Consider the following 22,357-nt stretch of genomic DNA (forward strand, 5'->3'; position numbering starts at 1 on the left):
TATACTTATTATCAATTGTAATGTTTATTTTTATTTCTTTATACTAGGCCTATTTATATAACTCGTTTATTTATTTTTATTATTTTAATGTTTTATTTATTTATTTTATTTATTTATTTAAAAAAAATCATAGGCCAAGGCTCAAGTGAAATCATGTTGGTTAATATTCATAAACTAAAATTAAACTCATTTTAGGCCCTATTTATTTATTTATTTATTTATTTAATGTTTATTTATTATATTGCAGTTTATTTTATTATATTCTTTAGTTTAGTTTTGTTTAGTTTTATTCCCTTTTATTCTATTCTATTTTTTCAATTTAGTTTACTTTTAAAATTATTTCAATATTCTTTTTTCAAACTTTTATTTTACTATTTCATTTTATTTCAAACTTCGTAGTAACTTGTTACTTGATCACAGTGTGTGGGGGTGAGTGTATGTGAGTGTTAGTCAATAACCATTCAACTCTCTCAAGTGCAAAGTGATGTTGTGGACGTGAGAAAAGCCAGGTCATTGTTATTAATATTCATGAGAAGTGTTATAATAACAATAGACGTATCGGCAGGCTTGATTCGCTTGTGTTTTTAGGCTTAGTGAATTCCGCAATTTCAACCTTTAGATCAGACCGCATAAGTATTTTTGTTGTTACATCCTACCATATTTTCCAGCATACGCCTAACACACTATTTATGTAAGCTAATATTGTTTACACTTTAATGCTTTACCCCACACTGTACTTTACACCAGCATCTCTCTGCTGTCCTCCATCTTGCATACCTGTCGATACCAATCAATTAGATGACGTCATCTTACCAGGGATCGTGTAATGTTGCTTAGTGATTCACGGAGACTGTAAACAAATGACTGATGGCGCTAAACCAGCAACGCGTTTAACGAACAGGGCTGTTAACGAATTTACTTTTATCATGTTTATTGTTGGGGAAACTAGAAAAATTAAATAAAACAATTACAAAATAAATAAATAATTAAATAAAAAAAAAAATGAATGAATGAATAAATTAAAGAAAGAAAATAGTAAGAATAGAGGCCTAGAGATCGGAGAAATGAAAAGAGGACTTAAAAAAAAAAAAATTACTAACTTAAATGGAAAATGAACAAGCATTATAAAGTCAGAGGAAAGTCGAAAAGAATAGGGTGAAATAAAGAACAACAACAACAAAAACAAAAAGAAAAGAAAAGAAAAGAAAAGAAAAGAAAGGAAAAGAAAAAAAGGAAAGAAAGAAAGGAAGATACAAAGATTCAAAAGCATTCAAGATCATGATATGTGTAGGCCTATAGGCTAAAGTAATACCATTCTATTTCACATATCCTAAGGATTATTTCAGCTAGGGCCTATATTTTATTAGGTAAAACAAGGTAATTTTTTAAAATCCCTATGTGTGTTGTTAAGCCGAAAACGGTGTATTTAAATACAAAATGAGACATTTTACTTGAACCTGTAATTTATACTTAGTAGAGAAATTAACTATAGGCCTACATGTATTTGAATGTTATGGGACTTTGTCAATACTGCTGTTTTCTTTGTCGTTTTGCCAAATTTCTCATACCAAAAATACTACCTAATGACAATTTTAATGACTTATCCTTCCATTACTCGTTGACTGCCGATAAACGTCCCAATAAATCGGACTTAGTCACCGGTCAGTTCTCATGATAGATATCCATGGCTAACGATGGTTAACTATGAAAACATGTTAAAGGACATCAAGAAAATTTTCTAAGTTATTTATTTTGAGCTCTTTCGAGTATCGACGAGTAATGGATATATTCTGTAGATTTAGGTTTTGTCTGTGACTGCTAATGTGAGGCCGTCGTAGGTCGTACGGGGCTCAAACTCGGTGGGTGGGTGTAGCTCTGTCCTGGCAAGAAGAAGTTTATGTTCGTTAAGTCATCCGACCCCGGGGCCCCTCCCAGGGGTCATTTGAGGTCAAATGACTAAAAACTGTCATATGGGCATGAAACTAGGTCGTACGGGACTCAAACTCGGTGGGTGGGTGACGTTCTGTCCTGGCAAGAAGATGTTTATGTTCGTTAAGTCATCCGACCCCGGGGCCCCTCCCAGGGGTCATTTGAGGTCAAATGACTACAAACTGTCATATGGGCATGAAACTAGGTCGTACGGGACTCAAACTCGGTGGGTGGGTGTAGTTCTGTCCTGGCAAGAAGATGTTTATGTTCGTTAAGTCGTCCGACCCCGGGCTCCCTCCCAGGGGTCATTTGAGGTCAAATGACTAAAAACTGTCATATGGGCATGAAACTAGGTCCTACGGGGCTCAAACTCGGTGGGTGGGTGTAGTTCTGTCCTGGCAAGAAGATGTCTATGTTCGTTAAGTCATCCGACCACGGGGTCCCCTCCCAGGGGTCATATAAGGTCAAATTACTAAAAAGTGTCGTATGGGCATGAAACTTGGTAGGTACAGTCAACATTTAAAGCAGCATTTTTGAAGGTCATTTTGGGGTCATCCAAGGTCACCACGGGTCATCTGAGGTCAAATTAGTAAAAGCTCATATATGGGCATGAAACTTGGTAGGTACAGTCAACATTTAGAGTTATAAGTTTAGGTCATTTTGGGGTCATCCAATGTCACCCTGGGGTCATCTGAGGTCAAATTAGTAAAATTGTCATATGGGCATGTCACCATCAGCCTGGTAATCGCGCCCAGACGAGAACCGCCAAATATGGGTAACCGCCTAGTCTATTTTAAAACTGATGCATCAATGACTATGTTCATCATGTCATTCCGTAAATATGGCGGACTACTCAAATGCATTCAACAAAAGCATGATTGCAATCTACCGTGACAGTTCGTCTCACACACATAATCCTGCACTACGATCAAATAGGTTGATGACAACATTTGATTGAATGGACTGCACTCCGCCATAACTACGGTGAAGGACACCGGTTGAAAACCTTTGTTTGGAGCCAATCAATAATTTCATGCAGGGCCTCTATTGTATCATTCTCACATAGATATAGAAATACTAAATTCGTTCACTATCTATATTTTTACTTCTAGTAGAGCTCCAATCTAAGGGTTAAAGTTATGTTTTAGGTTAGGTTAGGATTTTTTTAAAGTACCCAGTACAGTGAACCTTATGGTACAAATGCGCGCGAAAATTTTAGCATAGGCCATAAGCAGCTCGCTTCTGCATGAGGAACTACAAGAGGGAAGCAAGCGTCACCAAGATGATAGCGGAGCTTGGTTGGGAAACACTCGAGCAGCGGAGGGAAAGTGCTCGACTAAATATGTTACACAAAATTCAAGACAACTTGGTTGGTATAAACAAGGAGACGTATATTAAGCCTTCGCAAATAACTGCCACTAGGACTAGGAAGCAGAAAGCAGAAGTGCCGTTTGCAAGAAAAGATGTTTTAAATATTCATTTTTTCCAAGAACATTGAAGAAATGGAACTCCATGGGAGAAGACACGGTAAACTTAAAGCAGAATGATGACACTGTAAATTTAAAGCAAAATGATGACACTGTAAACTTCCAGCAAAATGGGGACACTGTAGACACAATAGACTTCAAGCAGAATGATGACACTGACGCAGACTTAAAACAAAACGATGGCACACCTGCAATTTAAATGCGCGCAACCCACACAAGTTAGCGACTTGCGGAAAACCGCCCTGCTGACTAAACATTCAGAAGGTTCAGAAGGTATTGAAACTAAACTGGTGAAATATGGGACAAAAGTGGAATAAATTCGCGCAAAGCGCTAAAAATGGCATTCTGTGGCTATAAAATGGCCAAATATGAGGTTAATTTCGACACAAACCAATACACAGGCGTCAATATTGGGGGTGATTATATTGACCATCCCCTGGCAAAATATTGTGGCATTTATCCCCCCCGATCTACGCCTATGTAATTTAGAGCCCTGTGACTCCATCGGTCTCCCTCTCCTCTCTCTCCTTCCCCCCCTCCTTCCTTTTTTTTTTTTCCTCCCCTATGCGATACGTAATCTATTTCCTCTTCTTTCTATATCTAACCTCCTTGGGCCTACATATTGGTACTGATATATCATACGCTGGCGAAATTACGTAATTAATCGGATTAATTAACATACTGAGAAATAGGTGAAAACAATTTTGACAAAAGGAGTTGTCCTTGTCAATTTGTAGACATGTACTTTTGATTATTTACATAGCTTCTTCTCCAATCACTGTGTAAAACATCCATCCAAAAATCTGATTGCTATTATTATATGGATGAATGGACATATCACAAAAGGATTGCTTATCTCAATAGGGCATGTACTTAAGCATTTTTTTTAACTGACCGGCGTTATTGGGCGTTTTATCGGAGGTCACCGAGTAATGCCGAAGATCAAAATCGATTTTATGTATTGTGTATGTATCATAGGACGCTCGTATTAATTGTCTCTATGCGCTTGAGAATTCAACAATATAAATAATGGTAGCTCTATTATAATACACATTAATGTTTTAAGCAGATAAAATTCCAAAATATAATACGTTTTCTGCCTTTGCTTGTCACGTGGTAGGCCTATGTTGAAGTTGCGATTATATTTTTAAATAAGTTTCAGCTGAATAACAAGAAGACAAGTGGCCTAGTGGTCTAAGGCGCTAGGCTCATAGAGTACTAAGCGTTGCGCCGTGAGTTCGAACCCCGCCTCTGCCAAACTTTAAAAGAAGTAAATTAAAATTTGACTTTTTTAATTTCATATTTGGGAAATGTGACTGGGAGAATTTATGTATGGTGTGGAGTGGTGTGATAGGGCATGTACTTTAACTGGCCGGCGCGGTCCGGTGACTAAGTCTTTATTGGGCGTTTTATCGGCAGTCAACGAGTAATGACTCTTAGGCAATTTATAAACATATAATTTTTTTTACACTTTCACTGGGATCACTGAATAAGAGGAAAACACTCTTTCAAGGTATGGTATAAAATGTTATAATTTTGTGGATGGAGGTCGTCTGCATTTGTAGACGAGGTTTTACGGTAGGCATAATGATTTAGAATGGCAAACACTTGAGGTAACCATCTGTTGGGCTTACTGTAAAAATGCTCAGTTTTAGAGACTTAATCGAAGTTGGTCTAAAGTGCATAAAATATAGGCCTACATATTTAGAATGGCAAACACATGACGATTTAAGTCAAATATTATTTTAAGTTTAAGTTGGTGTACCACAGACATTTTGCCAACAAAATAAAAATTTTAAATCCTTAAATGAAATCAAACCTTGGTGCTTTTCACATCAAACATTTCACATGTTTAATCCAAGGAGAAAGGTGAGCAATATAAAAAGAAAAAAGCAAAACAAACCAGCAAAACAAAGTAAAGCAAAAAGTAAAACAAAAAACAACAAGAAGAAAAAACCGCAAAACAACAAAGACCATAAAAAACAAAAACAACAAAACAACAACAACAAACTAACAAAAAACAAAAACACAAAACAAACAAACAATTTCGAGTTGGGGTCAGGCGTTTTTTGTTTTGCTTGTTTTTTGTTATCACAATTTATGCATATAAAGGGCCTATTGAAGTTGGGTATCCAAATTAGGCTAAATAAATAGTAGACTAGGGGCCTACATGTACCGTTTTCCCCCATATTCCCATAGACTGCGGAACTCAGTCCTCAATGATAGTCAGTCATTTATCGTTTGGTCGTTATATGACTATCATTTGAGGACTGAGCTGTTATAATATATTTTCCGAGGAGCAATTTCAGACAATAGCTGGGGATTAGTGGGGCAGAGGTTACCTATTGAATCCTTTCATGACCACTGAAGCATAGTCAAGTCTGCCAAGGACACTCGGCACAAATTGAAAGACCACACGACACACGACACCAATTTGGTGTTTGTTAGTTTTATTCTAAATGTGCAATAATATTGGATTCTGATTGCTGAATAAACTCATTTAATATGAAAAGTGAAAATTTATGAAGATTTAGTTTTACTGGTGTGCGTCCAAAATAGGGTGACAAGCTATGAATAGGGATTTTCTTGCGGGGACCGAAGTTCAACAGATTTGTTTATTTGTTTTTAATATCTCTGGATTTTATTTATCTCTATTTTCTTAAATCATGTGATAGAATGTTATCGCAAAAGACCTGCGAATTGTAGAGTTCACAGGGACTCATAATATATTCCGCGATTTCTTTTTGATCGTATGTAAAATATTAAAACAGCTTTAAGCTTACTGAAATTTATAAGCCTCAAGACAAAGTCACACCATCGAGGTCACACTGCACATGCACTCACTGGTTCATGGGTTAGTGTTGCATGGCAAGTTGGCAAGTTCAACGACTACGTTTATAATCATATAGTACAAACCATGCAACATTTCAAATTTATTTTAAGTTACTACGTTCCAGTTCATGGGTTCTGCAATAAGCCGGTGTGTATTAAAAGTTTGGTGAATTTTTTCGGTCAGCACCAACTACTGTACTGACAACTGTACCAGCATAAGAAAAAGACAGTCACCATGGCAGCTTCAAAAGTCAAGCAAACTGTGACTCTTCTAGAAAGTTACCGTGGCCGGGATAAAATAATGAGAACTATACAATTTACATCAATTTTGACATCTGGGCTGATCAACAAAGTAGCACCTGCCAATGCAGTGAAACTGAAAACAGTTGCCGGTCAACTTGGTTTGTGTCGAGTGATATTGCGTTTGTTTGATGACATACCAATGCTTGCATACAATGTGTTTGCAGGTGGATTGGGACAAAAGGTAAGAAGAATGACCTAGAAATGGTACTTCATGAAATGGCAAGTGTATAAATATACATGAAAATGTACTCAAATATCTCATATATCTTCATATCTAGAGCAGGAGAGCCACTCTCAGACATGTTGTATTAGTAATGATACACATCAAAGGTCAGCCCTGCCCTGGCCACTAAGCACAGAGTTACAGCTAGACTGTGGAACTTAGTCTTTAATAATAGTCATTTATCTATTGGTCGTTATTAGCCCGAGGTACTCGCACCCCCGTCACTACGATTTCCACTGTCCTTCTCCATACGTCGATCTGGTCCATGGTACACATAAAATACCACTTTTTCTCCTAAATACCACTTCCTACCATTCCTCACGTGAAGATGAGACTTAAACAAAACATATTTGGTGCATGTTTGTAAATTTTGAGCACATTTGAGGATGTAAAAGACCAGACTTGTGACTGTTATCGTTGCCGTGTTTTGAATTCTTCCTATAAATAGATGCTGTCAGTGTGATCGTCATCACCGCTGACGTGAGTTCACGGTGCCCGCTTTCTACGTGACGTATGGCATTCATGGCCCTATGGTGAGGAAGGAACAACTAGGGCCATGATGTTTTGGGCTAGGTCGTTATATGACTATCATTTGAAGACTGAGTTCTTAATATACATTGTACATCCTCCAGGGAGCAGTTTCAGACAATAGGTTGGGATTATTGGGGCAGAGATTGTATTTTGAATCCTTTCATGACCACTGAAGCATAGTCAAGGACACTTGTGCGAATTGAACGACTTGTCACTCACGACAAAAGAATGTCAAAGGTCATAAAAGTTAAATACCAATACCATAAATATTGGTTTTATGAACAATAGCTGGGTTATAGCATGGTGTATGTGATTGTGTAGTGTGTTACATTGGTTTAAAGCAATTTATGTTTATGGAGCATTCACACATACACTGGTCTCAAAATTGATTTTGCACACAACTCTTGAGTAGGCCTACATTACAATTAGAGATTAATAACTCATGATCGGTTATTTGGAAGGCATTGTGAAAATCTAAACATTTTGCCTTTGGAACCGACGAATGATATTCCGAGGTCCAAACCAAAATGTTTAGATTTTTCACAATGCCCGACATATTACCAATGCAAAGTTATTAACCTCATTAAACTGTCACTTTAATCTCTTCACTTTACAAAATAACACAAATTTTGCTCAAAAGTTTATAAAAATAGATGATTTTTACATCTTCCCTTTCCCAAAATCGATCAGGCTAAAACATGACGCGACCAATAACAAAAGTGCGATAACAATCTGTGCAAATATGGTAGCGCCAAGCAATCCAAATACGGCAGCCAGCGCGTGCGCAATTTGTTCGACGCACAACAACACGCAAACTCCGGTCAATTGTGTGCGACATTGGAACAATTACGCATTTTGCGGTCAATTGTGAGATATTAATGACCTCGATTTCACAAATAACTAAATGTAATTGGATCGCACACATCGCGTTTAATAATGAGGTTATGAATAGCAAACAACCCATTGGGGTGTTAGGGTTAAGGCAGGGAGTGACACATAAAATTAATTACTGAATTTGATTTTTATTATTTACTGAATTTGATTTTTATTATTGTCTTACTTACAGGAAAAAGACCCACTTGTGCGAGTACTGAGCTTGATTAAAGGATGCATTGACCAATTGTTCTTCCCAGTTGAGCACATTGCATGGGCAGCAGAAAACAAACTGATTGATATAGGCTCAGCAAAATGGTGGCTTATATCAGTGTCGATGTGGGGCATTTCATTGTGTTTTGACATCATGAGGTTAGTAACAGGTTTTAAAATCATCATTATGTTCACAGCTTGTGGATTCAATGATGGTATGTGCTGCCGTATTTGCTTGTTGCTCAATGAGTCTTTTCACTATTTTCCCTTATCAGTTTTCTTTTTGACATGGAGGCAATGGGGTTGCAAAATAGTTCTTGAAGTATAGTGAATCCATCACCTTTTGGCGACAGATTTATCATGGAGGTATATAAATAAATGGAGAATGATCCAGCCAAGCCTCTTTTGTACTACGTTGGTTATGACCAATTATTGTTGAATAGGCAATTTCAGGCTTATATTGATTATGCTAAGCTGATTACATTGTGAAGTCTGTTTCACTGGCCATTGATTTCAATGGGGTAAAATGAAGTTTAGGGCCTATACTTATTGGAAAGTGCTCATGTTTCATAAAATTTTGATATCAAAATCTCATTTTCGCCAAAAATTGAGTGCTTAAATTGCATCAAGAAATCAGTCTTTTGAAAAAAGAAACACCTTATCTGTTGTCATCTTGTGACTCCCTACATTTTGGTCATGAAAAATTGAATTATGACTTTTTTTCCAAAAGTTATGACCCCCATATATTTGGAACCCTCCTCCAAAGAAAATTATAGCCTCCTAATAATATTAATAATCATTTAGGCCTAAATACTGATAATTATTTATTATACAATGAGAAGTTTAATGATGATGATTTAGGCGGCCTATAATGATTTCATGACAATACAGAATTTAAAGTTTAAAAACAATAACATGACATATCCGTCATGGCACTCAATCAATTTGACCCGAAGCTTCAACCAAAATCACGATTATCATACACTGAACTATGAGAAACTGTTTAAACAAAGTATGTAGGGCCTATACATTCCGTATATCAATTCCTCTCTAGAAAAGATTAATGTCTGATCATCACTTTTGCTTGAATTCCGAAGTACTTCCGGTAAATTTTGCTCGCGCGTAACTCAAATGGCCCAAATTGGCCCAACATAATTTTTTCATAATCGGAAGGTAAAAACGTTTTGCTTTCATTTGCACTATATTTGAACTCCCTCAGACCCCCTTAAAAGCTTAATATATGAACATGAAAACTAAGTATATTTGTCAAGTTACGGCACAACTAGTGTAGAAAACAGTTTCATAACTTGAGAACAGAACATCCGAATTTCTTCGGGTTTTCGCACGATCATACATTGCAACTATAAGCTATCAGAACTGGTGACTTTGAACTAGCTGATTGACTAGCTGACGTCATTATACAGTCTCTTTTACAAGGCTTCCGCACGGTCAATGCAGGGTCAATTCCTATGAGGAAATTTTGGGAGTGACAATCAATGAACCATGGTAGAGGCTCATAACCATCGTGGAGATCAATAGCTTGGCTGAAGTGGCTGGTCAATTCAAGTTTGGTGACTCATTGAATAGAGGTAACGGGATAATCTCCACTTAAGAGATTAGAATTCTGGCGATCAGTCTCCATTTATTTATATACCTCCATGGATTTATGTACAAATGTGCATAAAGCGGTTGAAAATTCAACCTATAAGCGGTCATTCAACCATACCTTCATGCAAGTCATCCCATAGTATTTTGCAGATTTGCACAAAGGATCACTTATAGGTTGAATTTCTATTCTGCCTAATCATGAATCATGAAGCTCCTGTGGTCAAGTGGTTAAGGCACAGATCTTGTAAACTTGAGTCCTGGGTTCAATTCCCAGGTGGGATCAGTTTTCCTGTTTCCTCCTTGCACAAAGGACTGCTTATAGGTTGAATGTCCAGTCTGCCCAATCATGAAGCTTCTGTGGCCAAGTGGTTAAGGTGCAGGCCTCGTAAACCTGAGGTCCTGGGTTCAATTCCCAGGTGGGATTACTTTTCCTGTTTCCACCTTTAATAATTGCTTGATGGTGAAACTTATATAATATTATTATAGTTTATTTATAAAGAAATTTGTGTGTTGATTTCTTGCAGATGTGCAGTGCAACTTCTCAAGCAGCATCAGAAAATTAAGACTGTTCGAAAAGACTTGGAGACAGAGCATCCACCAAGCAGTGATGGGTAGGTATGACAAGGTTCGAAATGTCACCCCGGTTTGACTGACAACTTTGCCAAAAAGTAAAGTTATTGCTAAAACAATAAAATACACTTTTTCTACAGTGAAATTTTGTGCAGAATCTGAATCTGAAGTCAAAAATGCCTAGAGTGCTTTCGTTTTCAAAATCCAAAATTCCTATGGCAATTTCCTATACAAAAAAGTGTCTCCAGGGCTCTAAAATGGACATATCAGATTGTTAAAAAAAATCCAAACTTTTTTAATATTGACAGTGAGCACCAATAACTCAAACTTGTTATAGCCAAGTATCTTGGGCACATCAAGTTTGAATTTTAATTCCATAGGTTGATTATTAAAAATGGGATTTTTTTAACAAACGCATGTATTTTTTTTCACGCCCTTGAAAATTAAGGGGTAGGGGTTACTTTTTGTGATTTTTCTGAATATTTATAATTTTATTTTATTGTTATTTTCACCCTCAAATATTTTTTTCACGCTTGTGTCAGTCAAATCGGGGTGAGTTCTTGAATGCTGTCGTATACAGTGAGCTATGCAGCACTGCTCCTAACTCAGGTCAGCTAAATGTAGTAATAAGCAAAAATTATAGTGCAGATCATGTCTACAGGTGCTGTGCCCAACTGCATTTACATTAGCAATCTATGAGGGACTGGGTTGTGAGTCTGGCTCGTACAAATTTAATAACTTATAATAACATAATCTACATACAATGTGACTTATTGCAGTAGCAAAAATTGCTCTTTATTCACCCATTGCATGGTTCTGTTATATGTGAGGAGAGTCTCGATCTGGCAGCATACATGAATGGGAATTGAACCAGTCATATAATATTGTGTCAAGTTACGCAGTGGCGTAACTAGGGGGGCAGGTGGGGCAACATGCCCCGGATGCCACCCTTAGGGGGGCCCCAAGTTGACCAATTCAGCATCGATTCTGCGTCCATCCAAGCGATGGCGCGCAAAATCAATTGAAAGAATATTTTAAGACCGATATTCAACTTCTAGTAACCAAAATTAATTAGTGGTAGGCCTTATTTGTCCAAAATTGCACGCGCTCCACACACAATTGTTTCAATAATTGGGGGGGGGGGCATTATGTCCCTGGACGCCACAACCCCAAGCTACGCCACTGCCCACATCTAAGATATTCTCGGGTGGGGGTAGGGGCGCCAATTTTGTTTCTTGCCCCGGGCGCTACCAAGTAGTACCAACCCTATACTGGCTGAAATCTTTCTGCTTTAAGTTCAAACTGCAGTGACGTGATATGTATTACTACCAATGTGTTCATCTTTAGTGATTCAGTTACCTTGCCTGCTGAATAATTTACAGGTGTCAAAATAATCTTAATTGGGAATAAAATTGTGGATATTAGAAACGCTCAAGCTGTGTAATATTTGGATTGCATTTTATTATATATTATGATGCCTTACCAAGAATCGCAACTTCGAACAAATAGTTGTAAATGAAATAGAATTTATTAATAGAAATTAATTAGATATAAAAATCAATAAAGCGTAATTCATATTAATTCATTGATAAATAAACAGATAAAACAAAGTATACAATGTGAGGGATTTACATGTGAAGTATAGAATACATCTGAAGAGAAAGGTAAAGGTTGAGGTTCTTAAAACAATTGAAACAAAACATGCTTTTTTTAAATTTCCATAATGCATCAAAAATCAGATTTACATGTGAAGTATATCGGAAAAGAAAACATGTTTTTAAAAAGAAAATTTCCATAATGCATCAGAAATCAGATTTACATGTTGTGATGTGCCCTGAGTAATTTGATTTAATTTAATTATTTAACTTTGTTTACAAGCTGAAAGTATTTCATGAGATGGAAACCCCTTGTATTTTGGAATTCCCCAAATTATTGTAAAAAAGGCAGATCTATGTTTGGAACTTGGAAAGCCCCAGTTCATTGTTGCACCATCAGGAAAACCCCCAGGAAGTGATGTAATGTGAATGTATAAATTAATCTTGGGAAATCCCAAGATTGCAGCAATGTTGTGAAAATGTGATTGAAGTAATGGTTTATTAATAGATGATGGGTTTTTGCATGAGTACTGCTATAAAAAGCTGGAGGCTTTTGTTGGGACTTTACAGAATGTCATGTGAGATTGGAAACTCCACATGTGTGTGATGGTCTTCGTGCTTCAAAAAAGAAGTACATTTTAACCAGTTTATATAGCCAATAATTGAGCTAATTTTAATACAGCAACGAAGAAGACAGCGAGCACACAAAAAAGTGCTCTTCCTCATCAAAGGATTAAAAGTTCTTCTGTCAAATTGCTGGAGTTTGCTGAGTTTGTGAAGGCCACGCATCTGTCAAAAACAGCGGAGCTGTGTTAAAGAAACCTGTTCCCTGGAAAAAGAGAGATTGGTGAAAGAAACACCATTTTTGGAGAAAGCAGCGCAAGGAGATATAGTTGAGGAGAAAGCAGCGCAAGGAGATATATTTGTGGAGATAACAGCGCAAAGGAGATTGGAGAAAGCTTCATCATTTTCGTATGAGGATTTTATACGCAAGGATTTATAAGCGCAAGTGTACACTGGACTTAGCAGGACAAGCGAATAAGGATATATAACATCAGTCGTCCAGAACATTGCAAGAACTCTAGGATCACCAACAAGAAGACAGCTGGTTAAGTAGTCATAGAGTAAAACTGTCATTGTGTGATTTTATTGTATATGCGATATTGTTATTATATGTACCAATCATACTCTGTTTTCAATTAAAGACTTAGATTTTGTTAGCTTAAATAAACAGTGTATTTGTGTTGTGCATTCGTGTGAGTTCGGGTAAAAGGTGATTTTGGCCTTGAGTCAAGTACGACTCGTAACAAAAATTGGGGGCTCGTCCGGGATAATACACTGTAAAAAAAAGTTAACATTCATTTACTGAGTCTTGAAAGTGAAAGTACAGTATGACAGAGTTCAAAGCAGAAGAGTTTCTTGAAACTATAAATTGGGAGAAGTTTGATGAGTTGAAGAAGCCTGATTTATTGGCATTTGCCCAACATTATGACTTGAAAGTAAAGCAAGCTACAAGAAAGCAAATAATCAAAAATGCCTTGATAGATGTTTTGGTCGGGAAGATATTTTGATGAATCCTATTTGGAAGAGAAACTTGAAGTAGAAATTGGTGGGGACTCAGCATTTAAGTTGAAAGAGTTGGAAATTCAATTAGAATTGAGGAAAATGGAAATGGACCAAAAGAAAATGGAAATGGATCAAAAAGAAAAACTGGAAATTATCAAGTTATAGAATGAAAAACAAGAAAGACAAGAAAGATTAGATATGGAGAAACAGAAAATGGCAATGGAAGACAAAGCGCGCCATGAAAAGATGGCGCTGGAAGCACATTTGAAAGAAAAAGAAATTGAGTTTGAACAAGAGAAGTTGGCTAAGCTAGGTGACAAATACTCATCAAGTTTCTCCTCAAAGTCAAAGTCAGGGTTTGATGTTACAAAGTATGTAAAGCTTGTGCCTAAATTCAAAGAGAAAGAAGTTGATGAGTACTTTCAACATTTTGAAAAGGTAGCTACAAATTTGAAATGGCCTCCAGAGCATTGGACCCTACTGTTACAAAGTAGTTTTGTGGGGAAGGCCAGGAAACTTACTCAGCTCTACCAATAGAGAAGTGTAATAATTATGAAGAAGTTAAACAGGCAGTCCTTAAGGCCTATGAATTGGTGCCTGAAGCATACAGACAAAAGTTCAGAGATTCAAGAAAGCAAGCAGATCAAACCCATGTAGAATTTGCCAGAGTAAAAGAACAAATGTTTGACAGGTGGCTTGGTTCAAAAGAAGTCAAAGATGATTTCGCCAACTTAAGCAATTAGTTCTTATAGAAGAGTTCAAGAAATGTGTCCACGTTGACATTAAAACCCATTTGGATGAAAGCGCTAGCAAAATTAAGACGCTAAATGAAGCGGCGACAATGGCGGACGACTATGGCTTAACTCACAAATTGAATGGGAGTAGATTTAGTCATAACAGAAGTTATTCAAACAGGTTCAGCCATAATCAACCTAGAGCAAATCAGGGTGGTACACAAGAAGTGAAACCTCAGTCTAATTCACAGCATAGTGCTGGTGGTAGAGGGACCCCAGGGAGTTCAGGTAACAGAGCAAAATTTGGGACTGAATTTAAAGCCAAAGTAACTTGTACTCATTGTAAGAGACCAGGGCATACGATGACCCAGTGTTATTTCTTAAAAGGCAGACAAGACGCACAAAAACAGCAGCAAACTGCTAGTAATACTGTAGGATGTGCAGTGTCACTTGTGTCAAAGAAACAAGTCAGTCAAATCAAGAAACAAGAATTCCCACAAAAGGGAAGTGAGACAGACAAGGTGTGTGAAGAATTTGAACCATTTGTGTTAGAGGGAGTGGTATCACTTGGTGATAATGGTAGTCCAAAGCCCATTAAGATTGTGCGAGATACGTGTTGTGCACGGTCTATGATTCTGGAAGGAACTTTGCCCTTTAATGAGGATAGTTCAGCAGGTAATGCTTTGATCCAGGGTATTGGGATGGAAATACTTAATGTACCTCTCCACAAAATTAACTTGACATCTGACTTAGTTTCTGGTCCTGTAACCATAGGAGTTAGACATGAATTGCCAGTCAAGGGAGTGTCCATGTTGCTAGGAAATGATCTGGCAGGGGGGAAGGTTTTTCCTGACCCAATAGTCACAGATAAGCCCTGTATACAGGATGATAATAGTAAGGAAGAGGAGATATTTCCTGCATGTGCAGTGACACGGGCAATGAGTAAGAGAGCCTCATTAGAAACAATTGAGGACAACCAAATTGATGACTTAGGCTACAATTTGGAAGACACATTTGTGTCAAAGTTGAATGAGAAAGAAGATCAACTTCCGTCTCCTGGGGATAAAAATACCCCTCAAAATGACACAGCCTCTGAGCATGAACAAATTGGGGAAACCATGAAAGACCCATTAAGTCATGACAAGCTGATTCTGGAGCAACAAAATGACCCAGAACTCAAAGAGATCAATCAAAGGGCATTGACCCTAGAAGAAGCAGAACAAAATTCTGTCTGTTTTTACAAACAAGATGGTGTGCTAATGAGAAAGTGGCGCCTACCTGATGTGCCTGCCGATGAAGAGTGGAAGGTAGTGCACCAAATTGTGGTACCAAAAGTCTACCACACTGAAGTTATTAACATAGCACATGATAGTCCCATGGCAGGGCATTTGGGTGTTAAGAAAACTCATGAAAGAATTCTGAGACATTTCTGGTGGCCCACTCTCAGAAAAGATGTTTCTGAATATTGCAAAACATGTCACATATGCCAAGTAGTAGGGAAGCCAAATCAGAAAATACCTCCTGCCCCATTAAAGCCAATTCCAGCCTTTGATGAACCATTTAGTAGGGTTATTATTGATTGTGTAGGCCCCCTACCAAAGACTAAGTCAGGTAATCAATACCTTCTGACAATTATGTGCTGGCGTCAACACGCTTTCCTGAAGCCATACCCTTGAGAAATATTAAAGCAGTGACTATAGTGAAAGCTTTAACTAAGTTCTTCACATTTGTGGGGCTCCCCAAGTCCATACAGTCAGACCAAGGATCAAACTTTACTTCTGGAGTATTTCAGCAGGTCATGTATCAATTAGGTATAGAACAGTATACCTCAAGTGCTTACCATCCAGAATCACAAGGTGCACTAGAAAGGTTCCACCAAACATTGAAAAACATGATCAGGACATACTGTTTGGAATTTCAGAGGAACTGGGATGAGGGAGTACACTTGTTGTTGTTTGCTGCTAGGGAAGCTGTTCAGGAAACTTTAGGATTTAGTCCTTTTGAGTTAGTGTTTGGACACACAGTACGCGGACCCTTAAAGTTGTTGAAAGAAAAGTGGTTCAATGAGAAATCAGATATCAATTTGTTGGATTATGTCTCCAATTTTAAGCATAGGCTTAACAGAGTAACTGATATTGCCAAAGAAAACTTGAAACAGGGTCAGGCCAAAATGAAACAATGGTATGATAAACATGCCAAAGAGAGAGTGTTCAAACCAGGTGACAAAGTTCTAGTACTGTTTCCAATTCCAGGACACCCATTACAAGCCAGATATCATGGCCCATGTGAAGTAGAGTCAAAAGTGGGTGAAGTAGATTATATTATCAAGACTCCTGGTAGACGCAAGAGCAGGCAGTTATGCCACATAAATATGCTCAAAGAGTATGTTGAAAGAAGTGACAGTGGCATTCCAAAACCTGTGTGTACAGTAAAACATGCTGATAATGTAGACAAACATGCCGATGTAGACAAAATCGCCAATGTAGACAAGAGTATAATGTAAAATTGAACAATTCTGATGTGCTCACTAATTTGGACTCAAAGTTAGGTCATCTTTCTCAAGATCAACAAAGTCAAATTGCAAATTTGATTCACAAATTTGACAATATATTTCCTGATACGCCAAGTAGGACAAATGCTGCATTTCATGACGTAGATGTTGGTGATACAAAACCAATCAAGCAGCATCCTTACAGAGTCAATCCATTGAAAATGGAACATCTCAAAAATGAGATTAATTATATGCTAGACAATGATATCATAGAACCAAGTAGTAGTGAGTGGAGTTCACCATGCATTCTTGTTCCCAAGCCTGATGGTTCATACCGATTGGTCGCAGACATGAGAGCTGCAAATGTTCATTCAAAGACAGACTCTTACCCAATTCCAAGAATTGATGATTGCATAGACAAAATTGGGAATGCAAAATTTGTTAGCAAATTTGATCTTTTGAAAGGGTACTGGCAGGTTCCACTCACAGACCGTGCCAAAGAGATTTCTGCCTTTTGTACACCATTTGGTCTTTACCAATACAAAGTTATGCCATTCGGGTTGAAAAACGCCCCAGCAACATTTCAGAGAATGGTGAACCAAATTGTGTCAGACATAGAGGGATGTGAAGCGTATGTAGATGATTTGATTGTTTACAGTCAAACTTGGGAACAACACATGGAACAACTCCATCAATTGTTTGAGAAGCTGTCTGAAGTACAGTTGACAGTCAATCTGGTAAAAAGTGAGTTTTGCCATGCCACAGTCACATACTTGGGATATGTTGTAGGTCAAGGTCAGGTGAAACCTATCAAAGCCAAAGTTGAAGCAATTGAGCAATACCCCACACCTGTAAACAAGAAGGCACTCATGAGATTTCTAGGAATGGTTGGCTATTATAGAAAGTTCTGTCCAAACTTTTCAGAGATAGCAAGTCCTTTGACTGATTTGTTGAAGAAAGATGCAAAATTCATTTGGTCAGAACAATGTGAAAATGCTTTTCACAAAGTCAAATCAATACTCATGAGTTCACCAGTGCTAACTGCACCTGATTTTCAGAAGCAGTTCAAGTTGACTGTTGATGCCAGTGACATAGGCTGTGGAGGTGTTGTGATGCAAGAGGGTGAAGATCAAATTGACCACCCCATATGTTACTTTTCAAGGAAGTTCAACAAGCACCAGAGAAATTACTCCACAATTGAGAAGGAGTGTCTAGCATTGCTATTAGCATTGCTACATTTTGATGTGTATTTGGGTACCACAGTATACCCTGTGCTTGTTTTCACAGATCACAATCCCCTCACCTTCATCAACAGGATGAAGAACAAAAACCAAAGACTGGTGAGGTGGAGTTTGACCTTGCAAGAGTACAATCTGGACATCAAACATATTAAGGGAAAAGACAATGTAATGGCTGATGCCCTGTCCAGAATTGCATAAAAAAACCTGACAAACAAAGATTTCCTTTAAAAGGGAAGTTGTGTGTGACAAGTAGTCACTGTGTATGATGAGTTAAACACTCAAAGTTGATAATAGGTTAAAGTTGATGTAAAGGAAGAAAATATTTAAGAAAGTTTTCATTACATTCAAACTTTCTTCTTTTAAGGGGAGGTGTGATGTGCCTGAGTAATTTGATTTAATTTAATTATTTAACTATGTTTACAAGCTGAAAGTATCTCACGAGAAAGGAAACCCCCTTGTATTTTGGAATTCCCCAAAAAAAAAAAAAAAAGGCAGATCTATGTTTGGAACTTGGAAAGCCCCAGTTCATTGTTGCACCATCAGGAAAACCCCCCAGGAAGTGATGTAATGTGAATGTGTATAATTAATCTTGGGAAATCCCAAGATTGCAGCAATGTTGTGAAAATGTGATTGAAGTAATAGTTTATTAATAGATGATGGGTTTTTTGCATGAGTACTGCTATAAAAAGCTGGAGGCTTTTGTTGGGACTTTACAGAATGTCATGTGAGATTGGAAACTCCACATGTGTGTGATGGTCTTCGTGCTTCAAAAAAGAAGTACATTTTAACCAGTTTATATAGCCAATAATTGAGCTAATTTTAATACAGCAACGAAGAAGACAGCGAGCACACAAAAGTGCTCTTCCTCATCAAAGGATTAAAAGTTCTTCTGTCAAAGTGCTGGAGTTTGCTGAGTTTGTGAAGGCCACGCATCTGTCAAAAACAGCGGAGCTGTGTTAAAGAAACCTGTTCCCTGGAAAAAGAGAGATTGGTGAAAGAAACACCATTTTTGGAGAAAGCAGCGCAAGGAGATATAGTTGAGGAGAAAGCAGCGCAAGGAGATATATTTGTGGAGATAACAGCGCAAAGGAGATTGGAGAAAGCTTCATCATTTTCGTATGAGGATTTTATACGCAAGGATTTATAAGCGCAAGTGTACACTGGACTTCGCAGGACAAGCGAATAAGGATATATAACATCAGTCGTCCAGAACATTGCAAGAACTCTAGGATCACCAACAAGAAGACAGCTGGTTAAGTAGTCATAGAGTAAAACTGTCATTGTGTGATTTTATTGTATATGCGATATTGTTATTATATGTACCAATCATACTCTGTTTTCAATTAAAGACTTAGATTTTGTTAGCTTAAATAAACAGTGTATTTGTGTTGTGCATTCGTGTGAGTTCGGGTAAAAGGTGATTTTGGCCTTGAGTCAAGTACGACTCGTAACAATGTCAAGTATATAAATACATCTGATGAGAAAGGGGAAGGTCCAGGTTCTTAAAATTAGGTCACAATTGAAACAAAACATGCTTTTTTTTTAATAATCATAATCTCATAATCAGCAAAACCTATTAAATTGAAGATACATGTACATATAATATTGAATGACTTTGAGTGTGATACAGTATATTGTACAGCACAAGACAAAAACATTGCACGAGTCAAGTTTAAGGCGAGTGTACAACATTTTTATATCGCTCAAATGCCTGATATAAATGTAGAATATTGGATACTTTTGTCAAATTTAAGCAAATTTAGAAAAACAACTGACAATTATTAATTAAGAAACAAAAACTATTGTCAACTTGAGGTTGTACTTGCCACTCATTTTACTTATAGAGAAAGTATATTTTTTTCAGATTTTTATACCTTTTCAAATAAACTTCGACAATATGTGACATGATCAAGGGGAATGAGTCACATGTCGACCCTGGTCGAAAATAAGTTTTACTTATGTTTCTAAAGAGGACATTTAGAGTTTTCAGAAACTGAAAACCCATGTTGATACAACTTTTCTTTGCAAAGTTACGTCAATTTATCAATTGCTGAAAACAAAAACAAAAGAATTTTAACACTTTCTTTACCAATATCTCAAAATCAATATTAGCGACATCCGACTCATTTCCCTTGATCGTGTCACATATCAGTATGATGATAGGACAGCTAAGGTGGCTGGCTGCTAATTCCGATTACGCAAATGGAGGCCTCGTGGCATTATTTTAACCATCGCCTGTCAAACAAAAAGTTTGGGATTTTCTATTGGTTGTCAATTTGTGTGGTAATCAGTGGTGTCAAGTTAACTTGTACCGGAATCTCGGTACACTGACGACATCTATTGTAGGACCTTTTCCGGGCGGTGCTGTCACTGGACTTTCGCGAGTCATCTTTCTTGCGCCATATGAGCATGATGAAATAGTAGTCTGATGAACATATTCTGGTAAATAAGAAAAAAAAAGGTCCTACTCGTCGGACTAGACAATAGGTGTCAAGATATTCTTTCCAAACATTAACACTAACACCTTTGCCATTACAACCCTAAGTCTTATTCCTAGCCCTATTAACCCTAAATTCTACTCTGAACACATGGCATATGAACGATACTGAATTTATGCTAAATCTTTCCTTCAATCAATTATCTTTCAGACATGATGCTGATGCAAGTGAACTCAAGAGACTGGAAGAGCAACAAAAAACATCCAAACTCCAGCTTCTGAAGGATTTTTGTGATCTGGGCTGTGCCATACATTGGTCTGCTCCTGGATTTCTATGGGCACAAAAACTACCAGATAGTGTCTTAGGTTTGTTAGGTACCATGTCATCTGTTTTAGGCTTTCATGCTATGCTGGTGCAACAACGTAAACAAAAAACAAAATAGAGTTGCATTAAAGGCACATTCACACAGAGTTCATCGAGTTGGGTGACTGAAATATTTTGACTTCATTATGTGGTGATTAGCAAGTGAAAGTTGCAACAGCAGATTTTATGAAAATAATTAGATCCAATATTTGTGTCAGCTCCAACACATATACTCAAACCTATAGGTTTATTGTTAAGGTTTATGCTATTCTGTACAAATACTGTGATGTTGGAATCTCATACTAATGCTGGATAAAATAGCTGTCAAAATTACTCAAATGAAAATTGCGATTGTGATGTGATATGCAGGGTTCCCATTAGACCAGGTTTTTTGGTCTTTTCACTTTTGAAGATTATGGAGTTCACCTGGACCCATAATTTGAGAAGAACTTGTCCGAATTAGTGTATCCACAGACCCCAAAAACTTCTTTGGGACCCCATAGTTTTCAAATTTGGTAGATTATGGGGTCCAACAGTGCGCTAGCCTGACACATCATGGCCCTATTGGTTCCTTCCTCGCCATAGGGCCATGACTTCCGTAGTATTGCAAAAAGCGGGGCACACAGAGGCAGCCGAACTGTGAACTCATGTCGCAGTTTCAAAGGTTCACCCTGCAGGTTCAGTTTTGTGATATAATCCTTAACAATAACACTATGAAGACTTCCTGCATCTCTTTTCTTCATTAAATCTGAAAATGATATTTCTTCGCCACCATGGCCACTATGTTATCTCTATGAGACATACATTTTTGTTCTGGTGTTGATCGCTACAGTCACAAATTTGGTCATTTTACAGTCTTCAAATGTACCAAAAATTTCCACACATGCACCAAATATGTTTTGTTTAAGTCGTATCTTCACGTGAGGAACGGTAAGAAGTGATATTTTGTTGATAAAATTCGATACTGTGTACCCTGGACCAGATAGGCTCAGGAGCCTCAGACCTTCGTACGGAGAAGGCCAGTGGAAATCGTAATGACTGGGCGCCATCATTTTTGGATTTAGCACAAACCCTGGTGACATGTCAAACAATATCTCCACAAACTTAATTTGTGAAATCACTGTAAATCAAAATTGTGGAAAATTCAAAACTCAAAATATGTGAATGTGCCTTTTTCAAATCGATACTTGCAATAACATTCCTTGCTCTAGTATCAGTGTTTTTGTCTCGCCTGAACTTTGTTCAGGATGGGACTTAGTAATCACTATTTCTGTCTGTCCGTGCGTGGGGGTGTGTGTGGGGGTGTGTGTGTGTGGATGTATGTGTGTCCGTCCGGAGCTGTATCTGGGTAACCGTAAGA

General features: G+C 37.5%; 1 protein-coding gene across 1 annotated transcript; it reads left to right on the forward strand.

Annotated features, from left to right (window-relative positions):
• The first annotated feature begins 5,878 nt into the window (after positions 1-5,878).
• Positions 5,879-21,446, forward strand: LOC140154564 (peroxisomal membrane protein 11C-like). The gene is made up of 4 exons (XM_072177133.1): positions 5,879-6,732; positions 8,372-8,550; positions 10,524-10,610; positions 20,845-21,446. The coding sequence occupies exons 1-4, from the start codon at positions 6,484-6,486 to the stop codon at positions 21,074-21,076; spliced, it is 747 nt and encodes a 248-aa protein (XP_072033234.1). The 5' UTR covers positions 5,879-6,483; the 3' UTR covers positions 21,077-21,446.
• Positions 21,447-22,357: the final 911 nt, after the last annotated feature.

Source organism: Amphiura filiformis, chromosome 1 (genome assembly GCF_039555335.1).
Source record: "Amphiura filiformis chromosome 1, Afil_fr2py, whole genome shotgun sequence".
Lineage (NCBI taxonomy): Eukaryota > Metazoa > Echinodermata > Ophiuroidea > Amphilepidida > Amphiuridae > Amphiura > Amphiura filiformis.

Coding starts and splice junctions, on each gene's coding strand:
- LOC140154564 (XM_072177133.1), top strand. CDS start 6,484: ATGGCAGCTTCAAAAGTCAAGCAAACTGTGACTCTTCTAGAAAGTTAC. Junction 6,733..8,371: donor CAGGTGGATTGGGACAAAAG/GTAAGAAGAATG, acceptor TCTTACTTACAG/GAAAAAGACCCACTTGTGCG. Junction 10,611..20,844: donor CATCCACCAAGCAGTGATGG/GTAGGTATGACA, acceptor ATTATCTTTCAG/ACATGATGCTGATGCAAGTG.